The sequence below is a fragment of the Haemaphysalis longicornis genome, unplaced genomic scaffold, assembly GCF_048455015.1.
Source record: "Haemaphysalis longicornis isolate Haplotype H1 unplaced genomic scaffold, Haemaphysalis longicornis Haplotype H1 scaffold_2, whole genome shotgun sequence".
Taxonomy (NCBI): Eukaryota; Metazoa; Arthropoda; class Arachnida; order Ixodida; family Ixodidae; genus Haemaphysalis; species Haemaphysalis longicornis.
In genome coordinates this window covers 100,016,615-100,038,376 of record NW_027526295.1, presented here as the reverse complement: position 1 = coordinate 100,038,376, position 21,762 = coordinate 100,016,615, and the positions used below count along the sequence as shown (strand labels likewise).

Genomic DNA, 21,762 nt, shown 5'->3' with positions numbered 1-21,762 from the left:
GTGCCTGCGCTTTTTCAGCGCGAGAGCAATCAGTGCACGCGCAAGTGGCTGCTGTGTTCACTCGTAGCGTGGCAGTCCTCGCTTCAGAATTTCTAACGGTCATAAAATACCGCGAGGTCCACTCACCGACCTGTGTGTGGTCTTGTTCGATGCCGCTCGTCGAGAGGAATCGGTTGGTGCAAACTAATCCATTGGATGGCGCGTTTGTCGAAAGATTGAGAGAGTTGAAACGGGAGTCGATGTACCGAACGGTAGCACAGCTCGTCGTCGTCGTCGTCCTTCCTTTAGCCATGTCGACTGCGTGAGTAATTGCAAAGACGCGTCGAAATGACACGGAAGTGTAAAGGAATACACTTAAACGAACGCAATTCCACAGAGACAGCAAACATACATTACTATGTTCCTTCCATTGGCCTGCCATATGGTACTTGTATTAAATTGACATACTCAGCAACTGTAAGAAATCACCTCAAGACCAACGGCAACGAAAAAGAAGCTGACTTTCCAGTTTTCATATAGCCACACTTGCCCTTTATCCGCTCAGTCCCGGTTCTATTGTAGGAGTGTACCTTTACGGTGGTATATCTTGGGTTGCTATGGTGATAGCTACAGGTGTGCGGCTGCGATGGCGGAGTAGCTCAGGTGATGCGCTTGGTTGAACGTGCGTAAAATTGATAAAGGTTTTGGACAAAACGAATTTGGTCTCCATGTCGCTACTTTGACAGTTTTACTGTCGTTCACATATGCTCACCTGTAATAGTCGTCGGTCCTCTCACTTTGCTGTACACAGCAGGGAGTCAGCAGCCATTTATTGTATATAAAGCATTTGCGGGTAGCCAGTTTTCATTTAGCCGCAAACATAACAAGCTTCAGCATAACATAACAAGCTTGAGCATAACAAGCTTCAGCCGCAAACATGAATATTCTGGCTTCAGTGGCAATTATTGGCCTTTATACTTTCTCACTAAACCCGAGCGCTGCTTTCGCCGGGCCCAAAAATGCGCTGCAACGGGAGACCCCTGATGTTTTTAAGGTAAGTTAAATCGTGCTCTCTTCCTCAATATTTCGGTTGTGTATAATTAAAATCGCGTTATCTCGCTCATTAAGAGATGCAGTCTTACCTTACATGTGGGTTAAGCAGTCTGAAGTTGCTTGCGGGAAGTTGCTTGTTACAATAAAAGCCAAATTAGGAATTGTCTATATAAACGAGAACTCTTAAAGCAGACTATTCCAGTTTATTAGAACTACGCGCAACTTGCAAGAAATCGGGCGCCATTTTTTTCGTGCTATGGCCGCTTTTGAATTCTGGGCATTTGTTAAATGCTGAAATTGCGCCACTCAACTTATGGGGTGGTGCATTACAGAAACTACGCGCACAATATTATTTCCGTCGTTTGCTACTCTTTACTTTTAAAATTCGTCTGTTTAAGCAAGAAAGGCCATGTATTAAAAAGTATATTTTATTTGACCATTGCAAAACAGGATTTTTGAATTTCTCCTCGTAACAGTTGTAATCTCAGTCCTTTCAAGCGTGAGCGAAGAAGTGAGGATGCGCTGACATTCGACAGAACCTTACACATTTTGCTGGACAAAGGTCCATGCTTTGTTGTTCCTGGCGCTTTTCCCATAGTACAAGTGTTATTATCCTCCACCAACCGGGCGAATATCAGGATTTATATACCGTGCCCTATGCGCGAAAGTTCGGACACTATACAAGCAAATCCGAACCAAACGATGAGCATTTATTCAAGTAAGATGTATATAGGAAGACCACAAAAGACCGATCTTGGCACCCCTTGACTTCAGATGCACAAGCACTGGAAAAGTATCTAAAGCAACCAAGCCTTGTCTAATCGCGCAATCTTTCCTAGGGAACTGGGAGAAGCTCGCGTTGCGTCTTATTAATTCAGGGTGACAAAAAATGGCGTGAGCATAGCTATTCTTTTCTACCAATGCACTCTATGCTGTTAAACGTGCTTTAAAAATAACTTTGCCTGGATGGAGAATTACGAAAAAAAACAGCAGTTAAACTCAATACCCATGTGCTTATCATGATGGTTGCAAAGGGACGTTTAACCACTTTGATATACGCATTCGAGGCACAACTGATGCAAAACCTCTTGTTCTGAGGCTCTTCGCTGATTTTGTTCAGGTACTTGGGTTACAGAACTATTCGTTATCATAAGGAAAATCGAGGGAGACATAATTTTAAAATATTGCTTTGCTGCAATCTTCGTTGTTTTGTACATTGTTCCCAGACCACAATATTAAATCCAAAGTGCGATTAGCTACTGTCAGTCAGTTTGGGCTGGCTTCAACCAAAACAAATTTAGACACACCCAAATACTGGAATACAATAGGAAGCCAGTTGCCACCATTATCAAGTTTACCCTCTGGAGAACAAACAAACCACAATTAAAAAAAATAACGGAAGAATCCTTGCGATTAGCGGATCAGAACGCGCACATTGCAACGTATGAAGCGAGCAACCAATATTTGAAAACATATACTGCGAGGAAGACGCATGGTCAACAAACCTTTTGTCACAAACTATTGCAGATACGAATAGATTACGCGAAGGAGCGCTAAATTTGGATCTCTTTTAAAAGTATATATGTTTATTGTCGTATGCACTAGATTGGCTCCTTGTATTTAGGCATCTTGTTTCCATGAACTAAAAAGCTCCTTGCAGATGTAGAGTTTCTCCTTTTTTTCTTCCAATTACACATGGACGCCGTATATTTGATTTATCGTTTTTATTATTCGTATTTTAAGCTGCTGCGATACGTTCTATCATTAAAGAGCCATGAAGAGAAAACACTAGTGGGGTTCATTCAAAAGATTCCCTCGTTAGAATCATGCTGACACCACTCTTAACGTAAACGTTGCTCAAATAAGCTTCATAATTAGAAAAAAAGTGGATGGCCACGCAACCCATTAGCTCATTAGACGAAGTATGCGATGAATTGGCCACGACAGTACAAGGGCCCTTATCCACGTCTCCTTGAAGTGGGCAATAGCGCATCGGACAGATTGAGATCTCACAATATTGGTACTTTCAGTGTTGGGTTGAGCACAAGTGGGTGAATACTTGCTTTTCTGATACCAAATAAAAATACACGCTTTCAAAACAATGTTTTGACCCAAAATTACAAAAAAGCGTTTGCGCCGTTGCTAGGGTTATGACAGCAGAACAACAGTTACGAAAGGTCCCAGGACATCTCGCGCGAGTAGTGGAACGCGGGAGAATGAATGGACTTGAGCAAAGCTCCACCGTTTCTAACGTGGGAGGATCGAGACGGGACAGGAAGAGCGTGAGAGTTGGGCGGAAAAAAGAAAAGATGTGTTGACGTGGCAGGAGCGGCGCAAGAGTACAACCGTCCTTCGATAGCGTTTGCATAAAATTGAGCAGGTACGCGACCATTTTTTTTTCATTTATTTCTTCAATAGTGTACACGTCTAACAGAAGATCTACGAATAAAGGCGAAAACCGCCTGACGGGGTCCCGGCTCCCTTTCCACGTTAATACATCTATTCTCTTAATACATCAAACAGTTCTATCGCAGTAACTGTGCACTCATCTGTTTCAACAACGTAACAGAATATTTAGGGATTAAAAATCAGCCAAAAAGACGAAGACACAAGGAAAGAAACAGACAGGACTATGCTGGACTAACAACTGAATTTTATGAAGAAAAACAAGAACCTCCCCCAACCACAAGCTGCGCATGGGCAGAACTCAACAAGTGATACTTATCGCTTCGTATATGACTAAAGATAAAGTTCGCGACAATGCATAAAATCGAACAACACACAAACAAGAAAGTATCACAGATTACCCGCCAAGATTACTCTGTTTCTTTCCTTGTGTCTCCGTCTTCTTGGCTGGTTTTTAATCCCTGAATCATGAACCAACAGTCCCAGTTTTCCACGTTGCTTTATAACAGAACATTTCTGTAAATGAAGAAAAAAACATGAATAGGAGCATTTATTAGTTTACACATTACGAACCTTACCCTCACGCACAGATTTTCATTAGCGTACAAATAACAAACACAAAAGCAAATACTAAAACGTAAACCATAATAAACACACACAACCAAAGAAGATAGTCTTTCTTTGGCTACTCACAGCGGAAAATTTTGCTCTGTCACTCGATTCAGATTTCTGGCTGAAAGTTAAAGGAATACTCGAAAGATAGCCTCATATAGGCCAAACGTTTTAGACCCTATTAAATATAAAAGACTTCATAATTTGATCTATTGTTCAGGAAAAAGAAAATATTGGGCACATTTGAGACAAGACATGAATACATAAGAGGCATATGGAGTGTTATTTTTTTTGATAAATGAACATGGATGCATAATTTTCGTTATAACAAAAAAAAATGCGTTGAAAACTACTGTTTGACTCAAAAATGCAAGTACAGCACGCGAAAAGCCTAGACCACGTGGTCGCGTTTCAAGTTGAATAGTAAATAAAGGTGCTAATAGATGGCGCGCGAGCACCTGAACGCGCTAAAGGGGAAACGGCTTGATCAAACCTCCACGTTGTTTTGTTGGGACGACCAAGACGGGAGAGAAGGAGCGCGAGCGGTTAGCGGGAAAGCGAAGGGAGGCATTTACGTTGCACCGGCGGGCGAGGGAAGACTGTCGTCTTTACACAGCCTTCGCAGCAAAGTGGGCAGATACACCGCGAATTTTTTTGCGTATTGAAAGAGCCTTTTGTTATCTGCACTTTCTAAATAATAGTGTGCTGTCTTTGTGTTTGCTAAGTGCTACAACGAACAGCAACGGGCGGACTGCGGCGTGGTCAAAACGTCCATGTGACAGCCGTTCCTCCATTACCCTCGTATCCTGTAGTGACAGGAAAAACTTGTTTTTTTGGTCAATTCTATGTGATGATTACTATTAAACTTTCGAATTCCTATCAAGCACAATATTTTGATACAAATTCTCATTCTCGCTCATCTACATCGTGTGTGGTTTTTGTTAATATCCTTTACGGCCTAACCTAACAAAAGTGCACCTGAACGCTTTCGTAACGCTTTCTTATTGGCCCTGATTTGGATTCGGTTTCACAGACCCCGCAATCGCTGTCAACCTTTCAGAAATTATATCGGCTTTAGTACTTCACTAATTTCGCCAATACGGGGCCGGCAATTGCACAGGGCTTTAGCCGTCATGGGCTCACCAGCTCCCATCGAAACCTAAGCGAACAACAATTTTTGTGATTTGGGTGTTCTGGTGCCGATGTGTGCGATTGCAATTTGTAGACTTCAAAGCACATGTTCTGGTATGCTGAATACTCGTCGCATTCGCGTGCGTTCCCTCATCAAGCTAGTTAAATGCAGGAGAAAGTTGTTGCGAGATGGCCCTTGGCTGTCATAAATATGTTACCGAGTCATTCAAGCTGGCCTCATCGTACGCTGCAGCGCTAGCAATGTCCCTTTTATTTTGTCGTTTTGGTGTCTGATTTATTGGCGCTCTCATGGGTGTTGCTTTGCTTTGCCTTGCCTGCGATTTGATATAGCATCTTAAACGGTATAATATTCATACTAACATTTAAAAAGAATAATTGATGTGCAAAATAGAGTGGACCTGTGTAGGCTGACCATAATGTAAAGACTGTGATAATGTAAAGACGAAAATTTGAAGATGATGTGACAAGATAGTGTAGACCGGCGCAAAGCTCTCTCTTTGCTAGGTGCCTGCTGAGTGCCGCCTTTAGTTTGACAATAGGGTGGAGGCATAGGCAAAAGTGCTAAAGGGCACCCTTTCAAGGGACCCTGCAACACTTTCGATAAGCCTTTTCACAATTCCCTTCCTGTCTGGAACCACCGCAAAAGCTGCAGTTATCACCAGCACAAAGCGACACTGCGTGATTTCCACGTCGCACCAGATACGCCTTCAATTTCTGCTATTCTTGTGGATTCTTTAGGTTGCTATGGAAAAGTGTTCATTGCCGCAACTGAAAACAAAACGGCCAATAGCCGGTACATGGCCTTAATGACGTAATTCGAGCCGTCGAAGAACGTCAAGACCGGGAAAGAGCGAAAAATCTTTTGAGCGAGTTTACAAGTTATCTGATGGGCATACAGCAGTAAATTTTGGTTGAGGTACTTTGCGACCCCATAATCTAAGTACTAGGTGTGCTGGGTGACTAGGTTCTGCAAGCATTTAAGTTTTCAAAAGATAGTTGAAAACAGTGTTTAAGGGTCCCTTTCAGTCTTTCAGTCTTTGCAGTACTCGGAACCGCTACCGAAACAGAACCAAGGCGAGCAGCTTTGCGCCAGTCTTCAGTTTCTAGCATGCGTAATCATGCGAACGGTAATTAAATTCGGAAGTTCGCTATCTCGGAGTGCGGATGCGCTAGAAGACTTCCGCCAAATGACACTGCGTGGAGACATCATTGCCTCCAGCTTTCAATACAAACATGCTTTCTTAGTGCAGCCACCAAAAAATTAATTATTCAATTTTAGTTAAGCCACGGACATGTATAATTACCACGTGATTCTGTGTCCCTCTTTGCACGAAACCTCACTGCAAAGGTGATCTTCACGTAAATTTAGGCACCTAATTAAAAAAAGCCTGATGACCTAATTTTTATCACCCTGTATATGTTCCTTAACGCTTAGTTAGTTGACCATTTGCAAGTTAGTGCAATTTGCTCAGGCAATGTTTTTCTGCAGCCACCGTTATTTAATTTCATTGGTAATATCGAACATTCATTACGTCAGGCCAGCAGAAAAGGCTTCTAGTGACCGAAAGAAATATATTTTCTTCTCAGTTCTTATCTGCCATCTATGGTGCTTTCCTTGTGAGTGAAAAGGTTTGTAGGTAATATTTCGCTCTTTATAACCTTCAAGATATCTTTTCGGCGGTCGAAATAATTTTTTGTGGCTAAGAGAAAAATTGTACTAGAAAAACACTGGTTCAAAGCTGTAAAATTTTATAACACGAGAGCTTTAGGCAAAGATTCCCTGTAGAGCATATTGGACGATACAACATACCATAGAGTGCTCGGTAATAAATACCGAATATCCTTTGTAGCTTTTCTGATGAAGGCGAACAGCAAAAACGCCCGTGTGTACGAGATTTCAGCGTACGTTAAAGATCCCCAGGTGGTCAAAATTAAGCAGGAGCCCTCCGCTACGGCATACCTGATCGCCTGCGTTGCGTCGGTGCGTTTAACCCTGCAATTAATCAATCATTAGTATCTAAACGCCTAGAAACAGGTACGTTTTCGTCATGTGCAGTGATAGGGTATGTACACCACTACGTAGTGCATTGCCCAGAGCATGTGGTCGAGCGGACTGCAATGCTCTCAGCGCTTCAAAAGCTGGCAGCCCCACACAGCACTCTGGACCACATCGTCTTTCACAGGAGACATTGAATTCTGCGCAAATATTTGGAGGAGTAGTTGCCGGCATATCCAGCCAGGCTAACCCCGCCTGATCCCACACAACCACCACCACCGCTACCAAAGTAAAATGGTAGACGTTAATTCCGAGACACTGATCGGTACCACTGCTGTATAACTTGTTCTCTCAGTCAAACGCCTTGACAATATTATTGAATAACATTTATTTTTAAGCTAACACGTTAATATCGTTGCGTACAAAATAGCACGTGTCGCTGGCATCTTTTCAAGATTACGATTCTTGTTTCGTACTAGCCTTAAATTAGTCCTAAATAATTCGCCCTTTACGTCGCATTTCATATACTGCTTGTTTGTCTGGGCAACATAACCATGACTAATATTTTTGAACTGTAGTTTGTACAAATCTTGGACGACAACTGTTGTCTTGAGCACTACCGTTGTTTTCTGATTCGACCCGTTAGTACATTCCGTGCCTTACTTGTTATGTTTGCTGTGCTAGAACGAAGGATACAAATTGCGAGAACGCATCGCTCTTAGTGGATTGTATAGCCGTGTCTGCTTGAGGCAAATCGTCCCACTTTGATTATTTCTTGAACTGTTGAACTGTAGTACTGGGACCGATGTCTTCCTTCCCCTGTTAATCGCAAATCTCTTGCTGAAAAATTACTTAATTATTTCGACAACGCTTTACTATCCATCAAATAATATTTTGCTTCACGCACTCTTTTGGTATTATATATGTGTGTATGAAGGGACTCTGGCCCCGTCAAGCACCATCCGTGTGGCTTTTTATCTGCGCCCCTGGAAATAGTAACACAAATGCCGAATAAAGACCGCGTTGATTCAACGCGGTTCTTTTGTTAGGGTGTTCATTGTCAAAGCGAGATCGTTGATGTGCGTTCAGATATTTTTACGATACAATTGTAGGGACGGGTCATCAGCGCCAGTGTTTTGCCTCCCAGCTGTTCGAAATTTTCGACTACGTTGTGGCCATCTTCGACCAAGACGGAGATGGGGACCTCGACTGCCTAACGAATGTGAGAACCTATCTAAACCAGGATATACCTTATTCCACCTACGTTTGGATGCTCAAGGACCACGACGGCAAAAACAGGTAATCACAGGTGCAACACACACCACCGGAACAGTAATATTTTCTTGATAGGCCAAATGGTTTCCGAATGTCATCATTAGAAGGGCAATATGGGGAAGGAGCGATAAGTTTTAGGAAAGTGTCGATGGCGCGCATTTTTAATAGAAGCAGCTACGCTTACTTCCTAAAGGTTAAGTCAGAAGGTGTGTTGGCATTGCGCGTTTTATTGCAAACAAGTTTAACAAATTCCGCCATCCGTTCGCGTCTACGGCCTCACAAAGATACGTAATCGGAGTGCTCTCGGAATACACGGAAAGAGGTGTGCAGTCCGCGTCTAGACCGCTTGTTAACCAGTCAGCCATTGAGCAACGCCAGATGACTGCACATCAGGCAGAAAGTTCTTTGAAAAAAACGGAAATATATAGCCTTCTTATACACCTTCTGTCTCACTGGTGTGCAGACACCGCAGGTGTCCAAGTAGCAGCGTCTCATTTATAGGATTACGGAAAATGTATGCTGACTTCCCTGTTCACTGCGAAAATTCTTTTGGTTCAGGCCAGCAGGCCCAGACTCACGTACAGTGAGATCAGCTCCTTTCGCATATTCTTAAATTGCCGTCGTGGCAGATGCTGTAGTAGACGACGGTCGTATCGAGGAAGAGAGGAAGGTGTAGGTTTGTTACCCGGATATACATTGATGCCGTTTAGTTGACAGTATTAGGCGTTCCCTTTCGAAAGGATGATTTGAGCCTGAAACCAGGTGACATTGGGGCGGGGCTTTCATAGTGTTGTGCGTAGTAGTGCGTTGACACTAAGCTCACAAGGAATAGAGCAAGTTTTTCGTTTAAGCAGAAGGGGTTGTACTTGAGGAAGCACAAATCTCCGGGGTGTCATAAACGTTTTTGAAAAGGTAGGATTTCATGGGACTCAAGAGGTGGGGGACTATATGTTTTGAAATGGTCTATACCTTCACACAGGCTCAGACACTTTTATTTGTCCACTATGAGCAGTTATGTTGTGTTAATTATGAATTTCAAGAAGAGATTACGGCTAAAAAGCCATGTCACAGTGGTGCTCTTAGAGCGGCAGCATGGCAGAACGTTTAGAGCGGTAGAAACTATCTTCCGAAGGGACGTGTCACATGGCGTTTTAGTATGCTTGAATACTTTTCCAATAGGAACCGATAGGTCAAAAGCAGTAGGGTAGAACCGTGTTTCGTGGAAGCTTCCTGGCTTGAAACGAAAAGCTGTGACCCTTTCAGAATCCCAAATCAGCTACTCTTTAAAATATGAATAGAAGCACTGTTGCGGAGCACACAAAGTGGGACAGGCCCGGATATCCAAGTGTGCTCGTCACCCTTGATCTTGTTTTTCTTGTCATTGGTTCCGACAGGGCATTCCAGGTGTTCTGCGTGAGAAAGAAGATATCGCTAATATTGACAACGAAAGATCTACACACTGCAATTATTACAGCAAACTCAAAACGGTGAACCGTTGATTTGACATTGTATAATGTAATGTCCAGTAAACTTATTTTGTACCTCACTTTCTGGAGCATTGTTGCTGGGCTCTTTCTGATGAATTGAATTGTAATCAACAAAATAGATATATACTTTTTTGGTGCGAAAAGGTGCAAGTGTGATGTAACTATTTCACAAAAATCAACGCCAAAGTTACCGAATAGAATAGAACCTCGATAGAAAACTATTAAAAGATTCGTTTTTGGACGTTTAGGAATGCGTGAGCACCTGCCCCTTACCTAAAGAACGTGACACTCTGCGCATCCGCACGCCTTCCTCCGGCAGTAGGAGACCACACAGCTGTGTTTCGCGAGCATCGCACACCCCACCGCACGTACTTTGCATGCTGCGCGACTGAATGGTCACGTTTGCCCGTCTTACTAGTAGCATTGGCGGACTTCCGCTCTTTTTTCATCCTCCAGTATTGGCATTTTGTCACTGTCATTCAAATTCAATCTTCTTGTGTTGCCTACACACCTCTGCACTAGCATCACACCCCGGTTTACAAAGTGTTCAAGTGGTAACGGGACGCGTTGGGTACCCGGATGATGGGCGCACTGGGCAGACTACAAACACGGAACTATAGCAACAAATGGGGCCCCTCATCACGGCTATTGATGGCGATTTGCCGCATGGCGTCATTTCGCGAACTCTACTTCAAGGCAGCTTGAAACAACCTGAATGCGGCTGTTAATATAGTAATCGTCAGGCTCTGCTTATTTAGTTTGTAACGGGAATACTTAAACACATCTGTTATCTTGAGTTTGATATCGCAGATGCCGCAAAACGCCGCCGACGTAGAAATATCCGTGAAACGCAGGTCATAGATATTATTAAGTCCACCGCTGGCTGGTGCCACATGCCACAAGTGCTCCAAGGAGAAAATGCTGCGCATTACTGTAACATCCGTATTCTACAACAAATACGCTGAAAAATAAACATTAAAAAATAATGAACGTTACGACGTGTTTGGGCTGGCAACCGTCTGACCTCCCTCCGGTTCGTTTACAATCATCAGCCTCCACAAGTTATCGCTTTTCAAGCGTTTAACGGCATAAAAATATACAAGCGCCGCAACAATTACTACGCTAGAAGTCTGCCCTAGCTACATGTATTGTATCTCAAAATTTTTAACGTCTTCAAATAGCCCGTTTGGTATTCTTCTAAAGGGACAAACTTTTTTATTCGCCCTAACCCAAAATTTACGTTTTACAAAGTATTTGCTTCCTGGCTCATTATTCGGAGGCGTATAAGCTTCATGGGTAAATACCATAATATCTTAGTTCGCCAGACTACAGTTTCGGCCCAGTTACGTTGGTTTCTTACAGCACCAATGTACTTGTTTGTACAGGTTTGTGCCATATTCCCCAATAACTCCATTTGTTGTGCATACATGACAGCTGGCATTTTGAAGTTCTTTCATGCGTCTAATACTCCACCAACATAATACGTGAAAGCCAATGTGACCAACTTTAGATCGTATTTACATTTCTCGAACAACAACGCTGAACTAGTTGCACCCTGTTTTTTCTATAAAATTACACATTCCGAATGCAAAATGAATAAGTACCTTGACCCCTTTCGAAAAGTTTTCAGCAGTATTAAAAAATGTACCAGAGATCACCTTCGACCACCGGTATTAGGTCGAAATGTGACCTAATAAAGGAATTTAGGGCTATAATGGAGGTTAGAGGTAAACTACAAATGTTATTGCCATGGCTTAGAGAAAACGCCACTTCAGTTGCGAAAGCGTTCAGTTGGAGTTAAAAAAGCAATAACATTCTACCAAAACAACTTGCAGCCGCAATTTTTTTTGCAACGAAACCGTGGACGTGCGCCCATACATAAAGAAAAGAGAAAAATTGGATTCTAAAAAAAGGTTTTTAACCGCAATGACATGCGTAGCTGTTTCTTAAAGGAGCCATGAAGCGAAAATTCACGTTGGTTTTATTCGAAAGATTTCGTGTTTTATAGTGCCCCCAGCGCTTGTCCGGATACAAACGGTGCTTTATTCACTGAGAAATTAAACAATTTAGGTTAAAATTTTGATTTTCCCACTCAATCGTTTTCATGGTCCCAAATGACATCACAGGAACTAACCGCTCTGCAGCCTAGAGTACCTTCATTCACGCATCCGCCGTACAGGGTAGAGACACGTATACGCTGGCGCCGCCATTTTCGGTTGCTCGCTCGCCGCCGAAGCAAGTCATTGTGTCAAAACAGCGCTAAAAGTATCACCGCAACGCGGTTTACTGAAGAAGTTTGAATCATATTGTCTGTTTCGCGTTGCTAGGTCTCGTGGGAAACGAAAAGAATAACGCGTTGAGCCCGTTGGCCCAATTGCGGCGGCACGGGACCGTTCAAAGGTTGTCTCCACCCTGTACAGCGGTGTTGGTTTGTTCCCGCGTTTCTTTACGTTCCGTAACCTAGATGGCGCCACCATACCGTGGCAAGCGTTTGGTTTGTTTTTGCCCGCATTTAAACCTGGCTTGTTTTTGTTCTGGGAGAAAATATTCGTTCCCTGAAACAGTGCTCGCTCGACAAATGGGGTCACGAGAGACACCGTTGCTTGCGTCAATCGGCCAGTGTCGTCTGAGACAACCCCAAGCCCCGTAGTGCTGTGCAGCTAAACCAAGCATGCTGTGCGCAGTACGAACAGCAGAACGCATCAGTACTTCTGTGTTTACATGTGCTTTCGTAACTTCCACTGTTTGTCCCATCATTCTTATTGCTTTGTAAAGAATGTGCCCTAAATTTAAGCGCAAATCGCTCGTTCGTCTAGTTTGTAAGCTCTACCTAATTTGCGTCTGCTTCTGCCAGCCTCCGCCAATCGCAGAGCTTAGCTCATGTGACATCATAGGTTCTGTTGCGGGAAATGAGCTGGTGGGTCGCATGACCATTCCCGTTTTTCCTAATTGTGTAGCTTATTTGAGCGACGTTTACGTTAAAAGTGGTGTCAGTATGATTCTAACGAGACAATCTTTTGAATGAACCAAACTTGTGTTTTCTCTTCATGGCTCCTTTAAGCTAGATTATCGAAAAAAAGCGGGCCAGTCGATCAGAAATGTCGGCCGTCAGGAATGCTTTGCCAGGTAAAAGGTATAAACATTTTTTGGTGTTAGAAGGAAGGAATCAGTGCTCAGCATATGGTTATATGTTCACAACGCTGACCAAGATCTCTGCTCAGGAAGAGCCGCGACTTGGGGGGGGGGGGGAGGGAGTGTAAGGGGTATTGTCAATAATGGAAGACATTAAAGGAAGGCGGACGTAAGTGTTCACTCTTGAAACTGTGTGTTGATTGCTGTGTCCCTTCGAACAGGGCAAGGGTTCCACTTGGGAAAACAGTTGGGAAGATTTTACAGTTCGAGCGCCCGGTTGACGATACAACTCGCTCAAGCAAACGATTACGTCGGAGAGGGATATGGTTCTGATTGGCCGCGGTTATTATTCCACGTATCACAGCATCACACCGGACCTGAATTACCTGAAGAAAAAAAAAACACAGCCCCCAGATAGCTTGTATGAGGATACCTCCCACATTGCTATTTCTCCATTCTAGATTACAAAAATGTGCTTTAGAAAAGTATTTGGCTCACTGAACATATAGTTGAGTACAACGTGGAATTTAGAAACTAACAAGCCGTAACCATTTCTTATTGTTCTTGCAGAAAGAACGTGACTATGCATATGTTTGCCGGACGTTCAAAGGACGAGTCTGTGTTTTTCATGGACGGTAAGAACGACTCATTTGGTAACCTATGCGGAACTAAATAGAATACACATATAAGAAATGACAATTTTCACTACTTCGATATCATATCCCCGGGGCGAAAAGCCTACAGGCTGCGTAAACAACCTGAAAAATATTTCATTCGTGTTGTAATTCAGTGTTAGGAGACCAGATGCAAATACTCGATCTGGAAGTAGCTCTAGGCGCGCCAAGTTATTGTTATAAGCTAAAACACGCTTGTTCTGCGAGATAATTTCAAAACAGCCCTTTGAAATACGCAGACATGCTAGCTCAATTAACGTGCCGGGCACGTTTGAGTGAAAATTGGATCCCGAAGTTCCCGTGAACTTTGTGGCGGCGAAATAAAACCATAGAAATGTTGGCACTGGTCTTACTGTGGAGTGTCAACTCGAGCCGTGCAATTATGTAACATCTGGATGGAGCGATATCCCAAAGGGGTAATGCAAACAAAATTCAAGCGTGGTTGGTGCAAAAGATTGTCTTGCTAGAATAACACTGACCCCACCTTTAAAGATAACTTAACTGAAATAAGCAATATAATTAGGCAAAAAGAGACTGGTCGTGCGACCCACTAGCTCATTTCCCGCAATAGAAACTATGATGTATTTTGGGCAGCTGTGCGATTGGCGGAAGCCGGTAAAAGCAAAAACCAGTTACGCTGCGCTTACCAGCATCAGCTTGCAGAACGAGCTATTGCCGCCTAAATTTGAGACTTATTTATTTTATAGCAGTAAGAATGGCGGGGTAAACAGTGGAAGTTACTAAAGTACACTTAAACAAAGAACCACCAGTACGTACCGCTTTTGGTACTGTGCGCACTGCGCTTATGTTAGCTGCACAGCAGCCCGGCGCTTTGGGGTTGTCTCACACGACACTGGCCTATTGGCGAGAGCGACATTGTCTTGCGTGACCCTGTTTGTCGAGCATGCACAATCTTTCGCGAAACCATTACTACCCACTGTAACAAAAACAAGCCACGTGCAAGTACGGTCAGAAACAAAGCGAGAATGGACCGCCATTTTGACGGTATGGTGGAGCCATCTAGGAGTGCTGACGGTAAACAAAACGTCCCGCAGTTCTCAGCAGAATAAACAGCGCACTAACGTTCGCGTGAACACCTGCTCTGGATATATCATCGCAGACGTCGAGAAACACCATTTAGCGGGAGAATCAAACTTCTGGCTGAAATGGTTTACTTTCTCAGTAAATAAAGCATCGTTTGCTGCCGGAAAAGCGCGGCCCGCAATGTAAACCATCAAATCTTTCAAATAAAACAAATTTGTATTTTGCCTGCATGACCATTTTAAGAGATACGCCTGGCCTATTGCGCCACCTGTTTCAGGCATCCGGCAGTGGTTATATCTCATTTACGTGCACAAAAAATCAAGCTCCCCTTCTCATAACGACAACGATGGTTGACGCGCCCAGCTTTCTCGTGAGGGGTCTGTTCGCTGTGCTTGGTGTTGTCAGGGCGCACAGAGTTTCGATGACGGGGCGGTGGCCATCAGTGAGGCCAAGAGAGGTTCATTTTAAATGCAAAATGCAAACTGCTTCAACCGTGTCGGAATGGAGTGACTCGATGTACATCGGCTCCATAAGGCGAGAAACCCAGGTTCAGTTTCGACACCTATAGGCGTTTAAAAGACGATAGTTTTTTTTGGATACTTATCGGAGAAATTTTGGTCTTTATATCAATGTCCGTCTGTCCCTCGGTTCTGTCGCTCGTCCAAAAGTAAAAAAAAATTGTTGAACGAGACGCTGATGTAGGCAAAGTATCTACGAACTACTAAATCTAGTGGCATTGTTTACATTTGTCAATATTGTTGAGCAAAAAGAAAACAATAAGCATATTCCAAACAAGACATCAATGAATACGTGATATTTGCAGTTTTTTTAAATTAAAAATACGATTGTGCATGATTTCTGCAAATGCAAATAAGAAATCAGCCTCTAAAAATGCGCTGTTTTCACAATGCAAAAAGCGTTCGGGGTGCTCTTTCGTGGCAGCGTTCCAAGTTAAAAAGCAACAACGGGTTGCACCGATGCCGCGAGCAGCGGTACGCGGCAAAATTGAATTATCTGTGCAAGCCTCCCTAGTGTTTTTCTTGGGAGGAGGGAAAGGGCAGGGTAAGAGCGTGCGAGGTTGGCGGGAAAGAGAAGAGAGGAAGGTACACCCGGCGGAAAATAGGCCGGGGCACGCGAGCGCGTGGCAAAATGCATCGCCGCGCGATCTGACTTTCTGCTCTGCTGTCGAGACACCGCTGCGCGCGTGCGCGTCCAACCCACGTGTAGTACGCTGTTTTTTTTTTTTTTTTTTCGAGTGGCAAAGCTGACCACATTCAGTGCTTGGCGATACGGGTCAATGTCTTTGCTAACATGCCCCGCTCGCCCACGCTTTGGCGGCAAAAGGTGAGGGTGAAGTGTGAATTGCTCGCTGTGAGCCAAAACAAGCGCTAACATATCCTGCCTGTCTCGGTGACGAACTCCTGCCACAGATATTCCATCGCGTACTTGTATTTTCTGCCTTAAACATGCAGTTGGTTGGTAACTAAAAAAGGGCACACCAAAGCGGGAAGGAATAGAGATTGGAAATAATCTATTTGAGTGAAGTGTAACGAGAGGTAACCTTGCACACGTACTATAATACGTACGCACGGGGGAAAAACGCGACAAGAAATTTGCCCAATCATGGGCTTGACGAAAGGGACAAATCCTTTGCCGCGTATCTGCTCCTTTCGTGGCAAATGTCGTCAAAAGAAGATAGTCTTTGTAGACATTTGCCAAGGAAATGCCCCCCTTTGCTTTCCCGGTCACCTCTCATGCTGTTCCTGTACAGTGGCGCTCATCCCGTAGTAAGCACACCAAAGAGTTGCTCAAAACGATTTGCATTTACGCGTTTCACTGCTAAAAGCCGGGTTCCTCGATGCCAGCGCTGCAGTACGGCGGTGAGGCGCGTGAATCGAGGCGGCCGACTTCAAGGTTTATAGTACCACGTGGCCGTGCTCTACGTGCGTTCCAAGGAGAACGTGAAACCTAGCTATTGGAACAACCGATTTAGCCCTGGCCAATCCCCCCTTGTGGGTGCGTGCCAAAATCTTTGAGAACATCATCATCATGACCATTCGTTGCTGTTGTCGCGTGAATTTTCGTATGCCGCCTGGAAGTGGCGCGGGCAACAGTAGGCGGCGGGGTTCTGAAGCTGATGTGGAATATCATTTGCTATCGAAAAAGCAAGCATCCATGAATTTTTTAATAACGGAACGCTGTAAATATCCCTTGTGTACTAATTTCCTGTCCTATATTTGCGTAATGTCTTGTTCTTCTTCAACAAAGTTGACAAGTATGAACATATAAACCGGGCTTAGACTTTTACCTTTGGCTGTGTAGATATAAGACTATTGCGCAATATATGCTTTTCTTTGGCCGGGAGGCTGAATCGAGTCATAGACAGACACACAGACAGACAGACCGACAGACAGACAGACAAACCACAATTTCTGGGTTTAAGTAGCCCAAGAAAGGCTCTCGTCTTTAAAATAAATCCTGTGTTCCCATACGCGTTCAATTGGTTGAAGGAGACATAGACCGAAATTTCCCTCTCAGACACGCAAACAAGCGACATCGCCTTTAACATCGAGTAAATGGAGCTTTCAATAGCTCCCCGGTACCACCGTAGTACAACCGGTTATACCCAATTGCAACAGCACAAAAATAGGGCCAACCGGCAAAGAGAATTTTGTCCACCCGAAGGTGGAGAGAAATTAACGGGAAAAAGCTTTCTTGCGAGCCACCGCCAGGGGGACGAGCCCGGGGGGACCCCTCTTGTCCCCCCTAGGAAAAAGCCGGATAGGGTGGGTTGCTGGGAACGGGAACTTGGACATCGGGATGGGTTATGGGAAGAAGGGTGGGAATGAGGGAAGCAATTTTGCTCCAATCCTTTTGTCTGACTCTCTTCCAAGACTGATTGCTCAGCGAGGGCATCAGACAGTGCCAGTTGCCAAATAAGCGGTCCCTGCCACGGGTTACCGCTCACCCATAGGGTCCGATAGCTGGGCCCCAACTGTCGGAGACAGGAAGTACCCTATTTGGTGGCGACGGACGGGCCCCCTCCCGACCCCCAGCTCAGCGGCCGATGCGTGCTAACGTCCTTGACCGACGGCCCCGCACCAGGTACTCACGGATCACCAGTGAAGCTTTCCACTATACACGGGTACTTGCAACACCTGCTTTTCACGGTCTCCGGACTCCGGAAGTTTGTATGCGAAAGTTAACTGAAATCCACCTTCGCCAGGCTCCCACGGGAGCGGTTATGAGAGCCATGTACTTATGTCCTCCTCTGTGCCTACTCTTTCGCTCAATGGAACAAGAGTCTTTTGGCATTGCCGCGGTGTTGACGGCTCGGCAGAGGAGATCGGTCCGGGCCTACTAGCCGTTACTAAGCCAGGAGAGTTTCCCCGGTCGGTGTACTAACCTCACCTTTCCCCGTTTTCCCCGTGCGGGACACCAAGTAGTTCGTGAAAGTACGTCCCAGTGGCATTTGGGCGACGAGGTTCGCAAGCGCCTCAGCTAGAGAAGATCAGTCTATAGGCCCCTCGCAGCAAGGTTACAGGGGGGCGCGACCCCCCCCCCCCCGGCCCCATACGGGCGGTACAACATCTACCCCCCTTGACGTTCGGATACAAGGGTCTGTCACTCCCCCCGACATATTGCGATCAGGTCGCTGGCCCCGCCACAGCTTGCGGTTACAAGGGTCGCCAGTCCCTCGGCCCGTAATGGTTTCCCGAATATAATCGGTATTCCCAATACAAACGACTGTACGCTCACCAGCACTTGCTACTTTTGCAACTTGACTTGCCGGCCTCCTCTCACGCTGGATTACAGGGGTGCGTTACTTCCCCCGGCCATAGAAAGTCATAGTTGATCGATCTCGACACGTCGTCCTGCTTCAACCGCATTGCCAAGTGCCGGGCTGACACCCGACCGCCCGACCTCCGCGTAGGACCTGATTCCAGTTGACCAGGAACCTCCGCTGTGGCGGCCGTTTTGCACGCTCCCTGGGCAGGGATTGTGCGGCCTCCCCGATTCCTCGAGGAGGTCCCGTGGAATTACCGTACTTCCACGCTCTGGCCCATATGACATTAGGTTACAAGGGTTTGTCACAACCCCCGGCCTGCAACAGTAAGAAATCAAAACCCCTTTGCAATGCGTCCTTTATAAGAGCTAGGCGTATAGAGGTAAACCTGCATTACCCTCGCCGTCCGCAGCCGAAGAGTATGCCAGCGAGATGTGTTGAGCACAAAATCTGGCCCTAATGCCAAGCGCCCAATGCTATCAGCCTTGTCGCTTGAAGCCAAGAAAGAGACGGGGCAATATACCTGGGTTGGACGCACACCAGCACAGCGGTACCTCGACACCAGAGTGCTACGTCAGATGGCGCGGCGATGCATTTTGCCAGGCGCTCGCGTGCCCCGGCTTATTTTTCCACCGGGTGTACGTGGCAGGGGCGGCAGAAGGTTCGTATTTCCATGACATTGGCAGCGAAGTGAGAAGATAGGCGGCCATATTTGGTTCCTTGAGCCTCTTCAACTGCCTTCGGTTATCATCATCATCGTTTTGTGAAAATGATTGTGTAAAGCTTCCTTTCTTTCACTGCGTTTTGCCGCCACATCAAACATCATCAGTGAGGCAAAAACGAGCTTCAATTTAGAAAGTAATAATAACAAAGCACGTGCTTGAAAGTTTTTCGTAATTTTAGGCATCGCCCCTGTCGAGAAGGATGGCGCTACACTTAGATGTTGGCGAGAGACTTGACACAAAAATACACATAACTGTGAGGGTGATCTTGATGCCGTAACACGCGGGCGATATCAGAAACGAAGCTACCCACGCATGGCGAGAGAAAAAAGGAAAGAGCCTGAGAGCAAGAAAGGAGAAAGAGTTTACGTGTGTTGGTGGGAGAAGGCGTCTTGTGAAGCAAGCACAAACGTCGCATTTTATTTATTGATGTGCTGTGCAAGGTTTTCTATAAGATCATACATTTACCAGACGTGATATGTATGACCGCGGCCGCTCTGGACGCACTCGCGCGCTATGCCAGACTGGCCGTGGCGCGATGCACACGATGAAGGAACCTCTTTTGCGCTCTTTGTCCGCGAGAACTGGATGAGAAACATAAACGAGCCAACCATTTTGACAAAGCTGAAAAAGAAACCCTGCAACGTTACTTTTTTATATGCAAAAAACACAAAAGAGGTGTATTCGAATTTGAGATATTTTGTTTTCAGGTTTACTAAAGTTTGACTCACCACCATTTTGGCGAACATCTTTCAGATAACCCCAAGAAAAACGTGGCAAAATTTATTTATACCGACTACAAGGAGTGTGTAGTAATGACAGTTCCCTACAACGACATCGAACGTGAGTTATCAGGTTTTCTCGAAACGACAATAAGCTTCGTTGAAGTGACTTACGTATGCTGAAATTGTTTGTTGGCGGAACGATTATAGACTCTCTTCAAATTTTTGACGTGAGCATTGTATAAGCTGCGTGTCAGCTAGAGTAAAACAGCGGAAACAAATAAAAGTGAGAGTTGTGTAACGAATACAATATCATTGAAAGGATAATTTTGCTAGTAAATTGGAAATAAAGTAATTTTAGTGTGTTTAGTGCCAGGGCATTTTTGTATACTTAATACCATCTGACGCCTGCTATGTTCTCGAAGAAGTGATGGTAAGCTAAAAAAGAGAGGGAAGTGATAAACCATCACAATAAATATACGAATATAAACTGCCCAAAACCAATCCCGAATGGAAGCGAAAGCAAAGCCAAGCGACCGCTCATAACTGTGTTGAATGAAAGAGAAATATACGCTGAAACGTTCTCGGTATCCCGTCTAGCTCAGTATCCCATACTTTACGAAGCTTCGTGCGATTCACTCTTATTTTGCTTTTAGGAATTGACGGTTCACCCACATTTTCTTAGACCACGCCAAACGAGATGCTTTTTTGTTCTTTATTATTATCCATCACGTATTTACTAGTAGCCCGATGTTGTCACAAAAGGACATTTTTTCCTGCATGCCTTATGTTCTCTTTGAGTCAGCTACTGTTACCTTCGGACCATATGGTGGTATGTAAATTGCTGTTTTCTATCAACGCAGAATGCATGCTGTGGGTCACAGACGAAGTCAAAAGCAACATACCGGAACACTGTATTGAGCAATATGACGACATCTGCCCTGTTCCAAGCTGGGTATTCGACGAAGAGACCTGCGGTGCCAAAGAATAGCTTAATGGTTCAACTGTATACGTTTTGACGTTGCGATGTCACGTGTATTGTCCATTTCTTCATATCTTACTGAAGAAACGAGCTAGCGAATTTAGTTGTTTTGTTAATATGTTTCAGAGAACATTGTTATCTAATAATGAAGACTAGTTTGTTAGATACTAGTGAGATACCTCCCCATGATTTCGAATAATTTCAAATATTCAAGTTACGTAGCAACTGGACAGGTTGTAGTAACCTGTACAATGCTCTGTATCGTTCGGGATTTTAAATAAAGAGAACTTTTGACGCACATCGATCAGAAGTTTCAAAGACCGCCACCAGTGTGAAGCAGTGTTGCGGAATGGGCGTCCCCATTCCATTCCAATTCCATTCCGGGGAATTACAAGTTACCTGAATTCCATTCCTTTCAATTCCTCGGAATGCCGGAACATCGCCCATTCCCACTCCGGGAATTGCCAGGCAGTTCAATTCCATTCCTCTAATTCCTCAACGTTTTATCGGGTGATTATCAAGTTACCAATGAACCCACCATTAAGCTGATGTTATTACACGCGTTAAGAACTGCTAAAATACGGAAAAAACGTAACCAAGGTCGAGGGATAGTGGCTTTGTGGCATATCTCGTTCAGTGCAATCACCATACTAATTCCCACAGGGGCAGTTCTCCAGGTAGTTATTATAGTATTTGCATGGTCAGCACGTCTTTACGAGTTGTGATGCTTTAATATTGT

General features: G+C 44.6%; 1 protein-coding gene across 1 annotated transcript; it reads left to right on the top strand.

The window, feature by feature from the left end:
• The first annotated feature begins 829 nt into the window (after positions 1-829).
• LOC144169055 (uncharacterized) lies at positions 830-21,325 on the top strand. The gene is made up of 5 exons (XM_077698054.1): positions 830-1,033; positions 8,346-8,497; positions 13,663-13,727; positions 20,076-20,162; positions 20,905-21,325. Exons 1-5 carry the CDS (start codon positions 917-919, stop codon positions 21,030-21,032), a joined length of 549 nt encoding a protein of 182 aa, XP_077554180.1. The 5' UTR covers positions 830-916; the 3' UTR covers positions 21,033-21,325.
• Positions 21,326-21,762: the final 437 nt, after the last annotated feature.

Bases quoted from the DNA above. Each gene is read 5' to 3' on its own strand.
- LOC144169055 (XM_077698054.1), top strand. From the start codon at position 917: ATGAATATTCTGGCTTCAGTGGCAATTATTGGCCTTTATACTTTCTCA. The intron at 13,728-20,075 runs GTAAGAACGACT...AACATCTTTCAG, and splicing joins GTCTGTGTTTTTCATGGACG to ATAACCCCAAGAAAAACGTG. The intron at 20,163-20,904 runs GTGAGTTATCAG...CTATCAACGCAG, and splicing joins TCCCTACAACGACATCGAAC to AATGCATGCTGTGGGTCACA.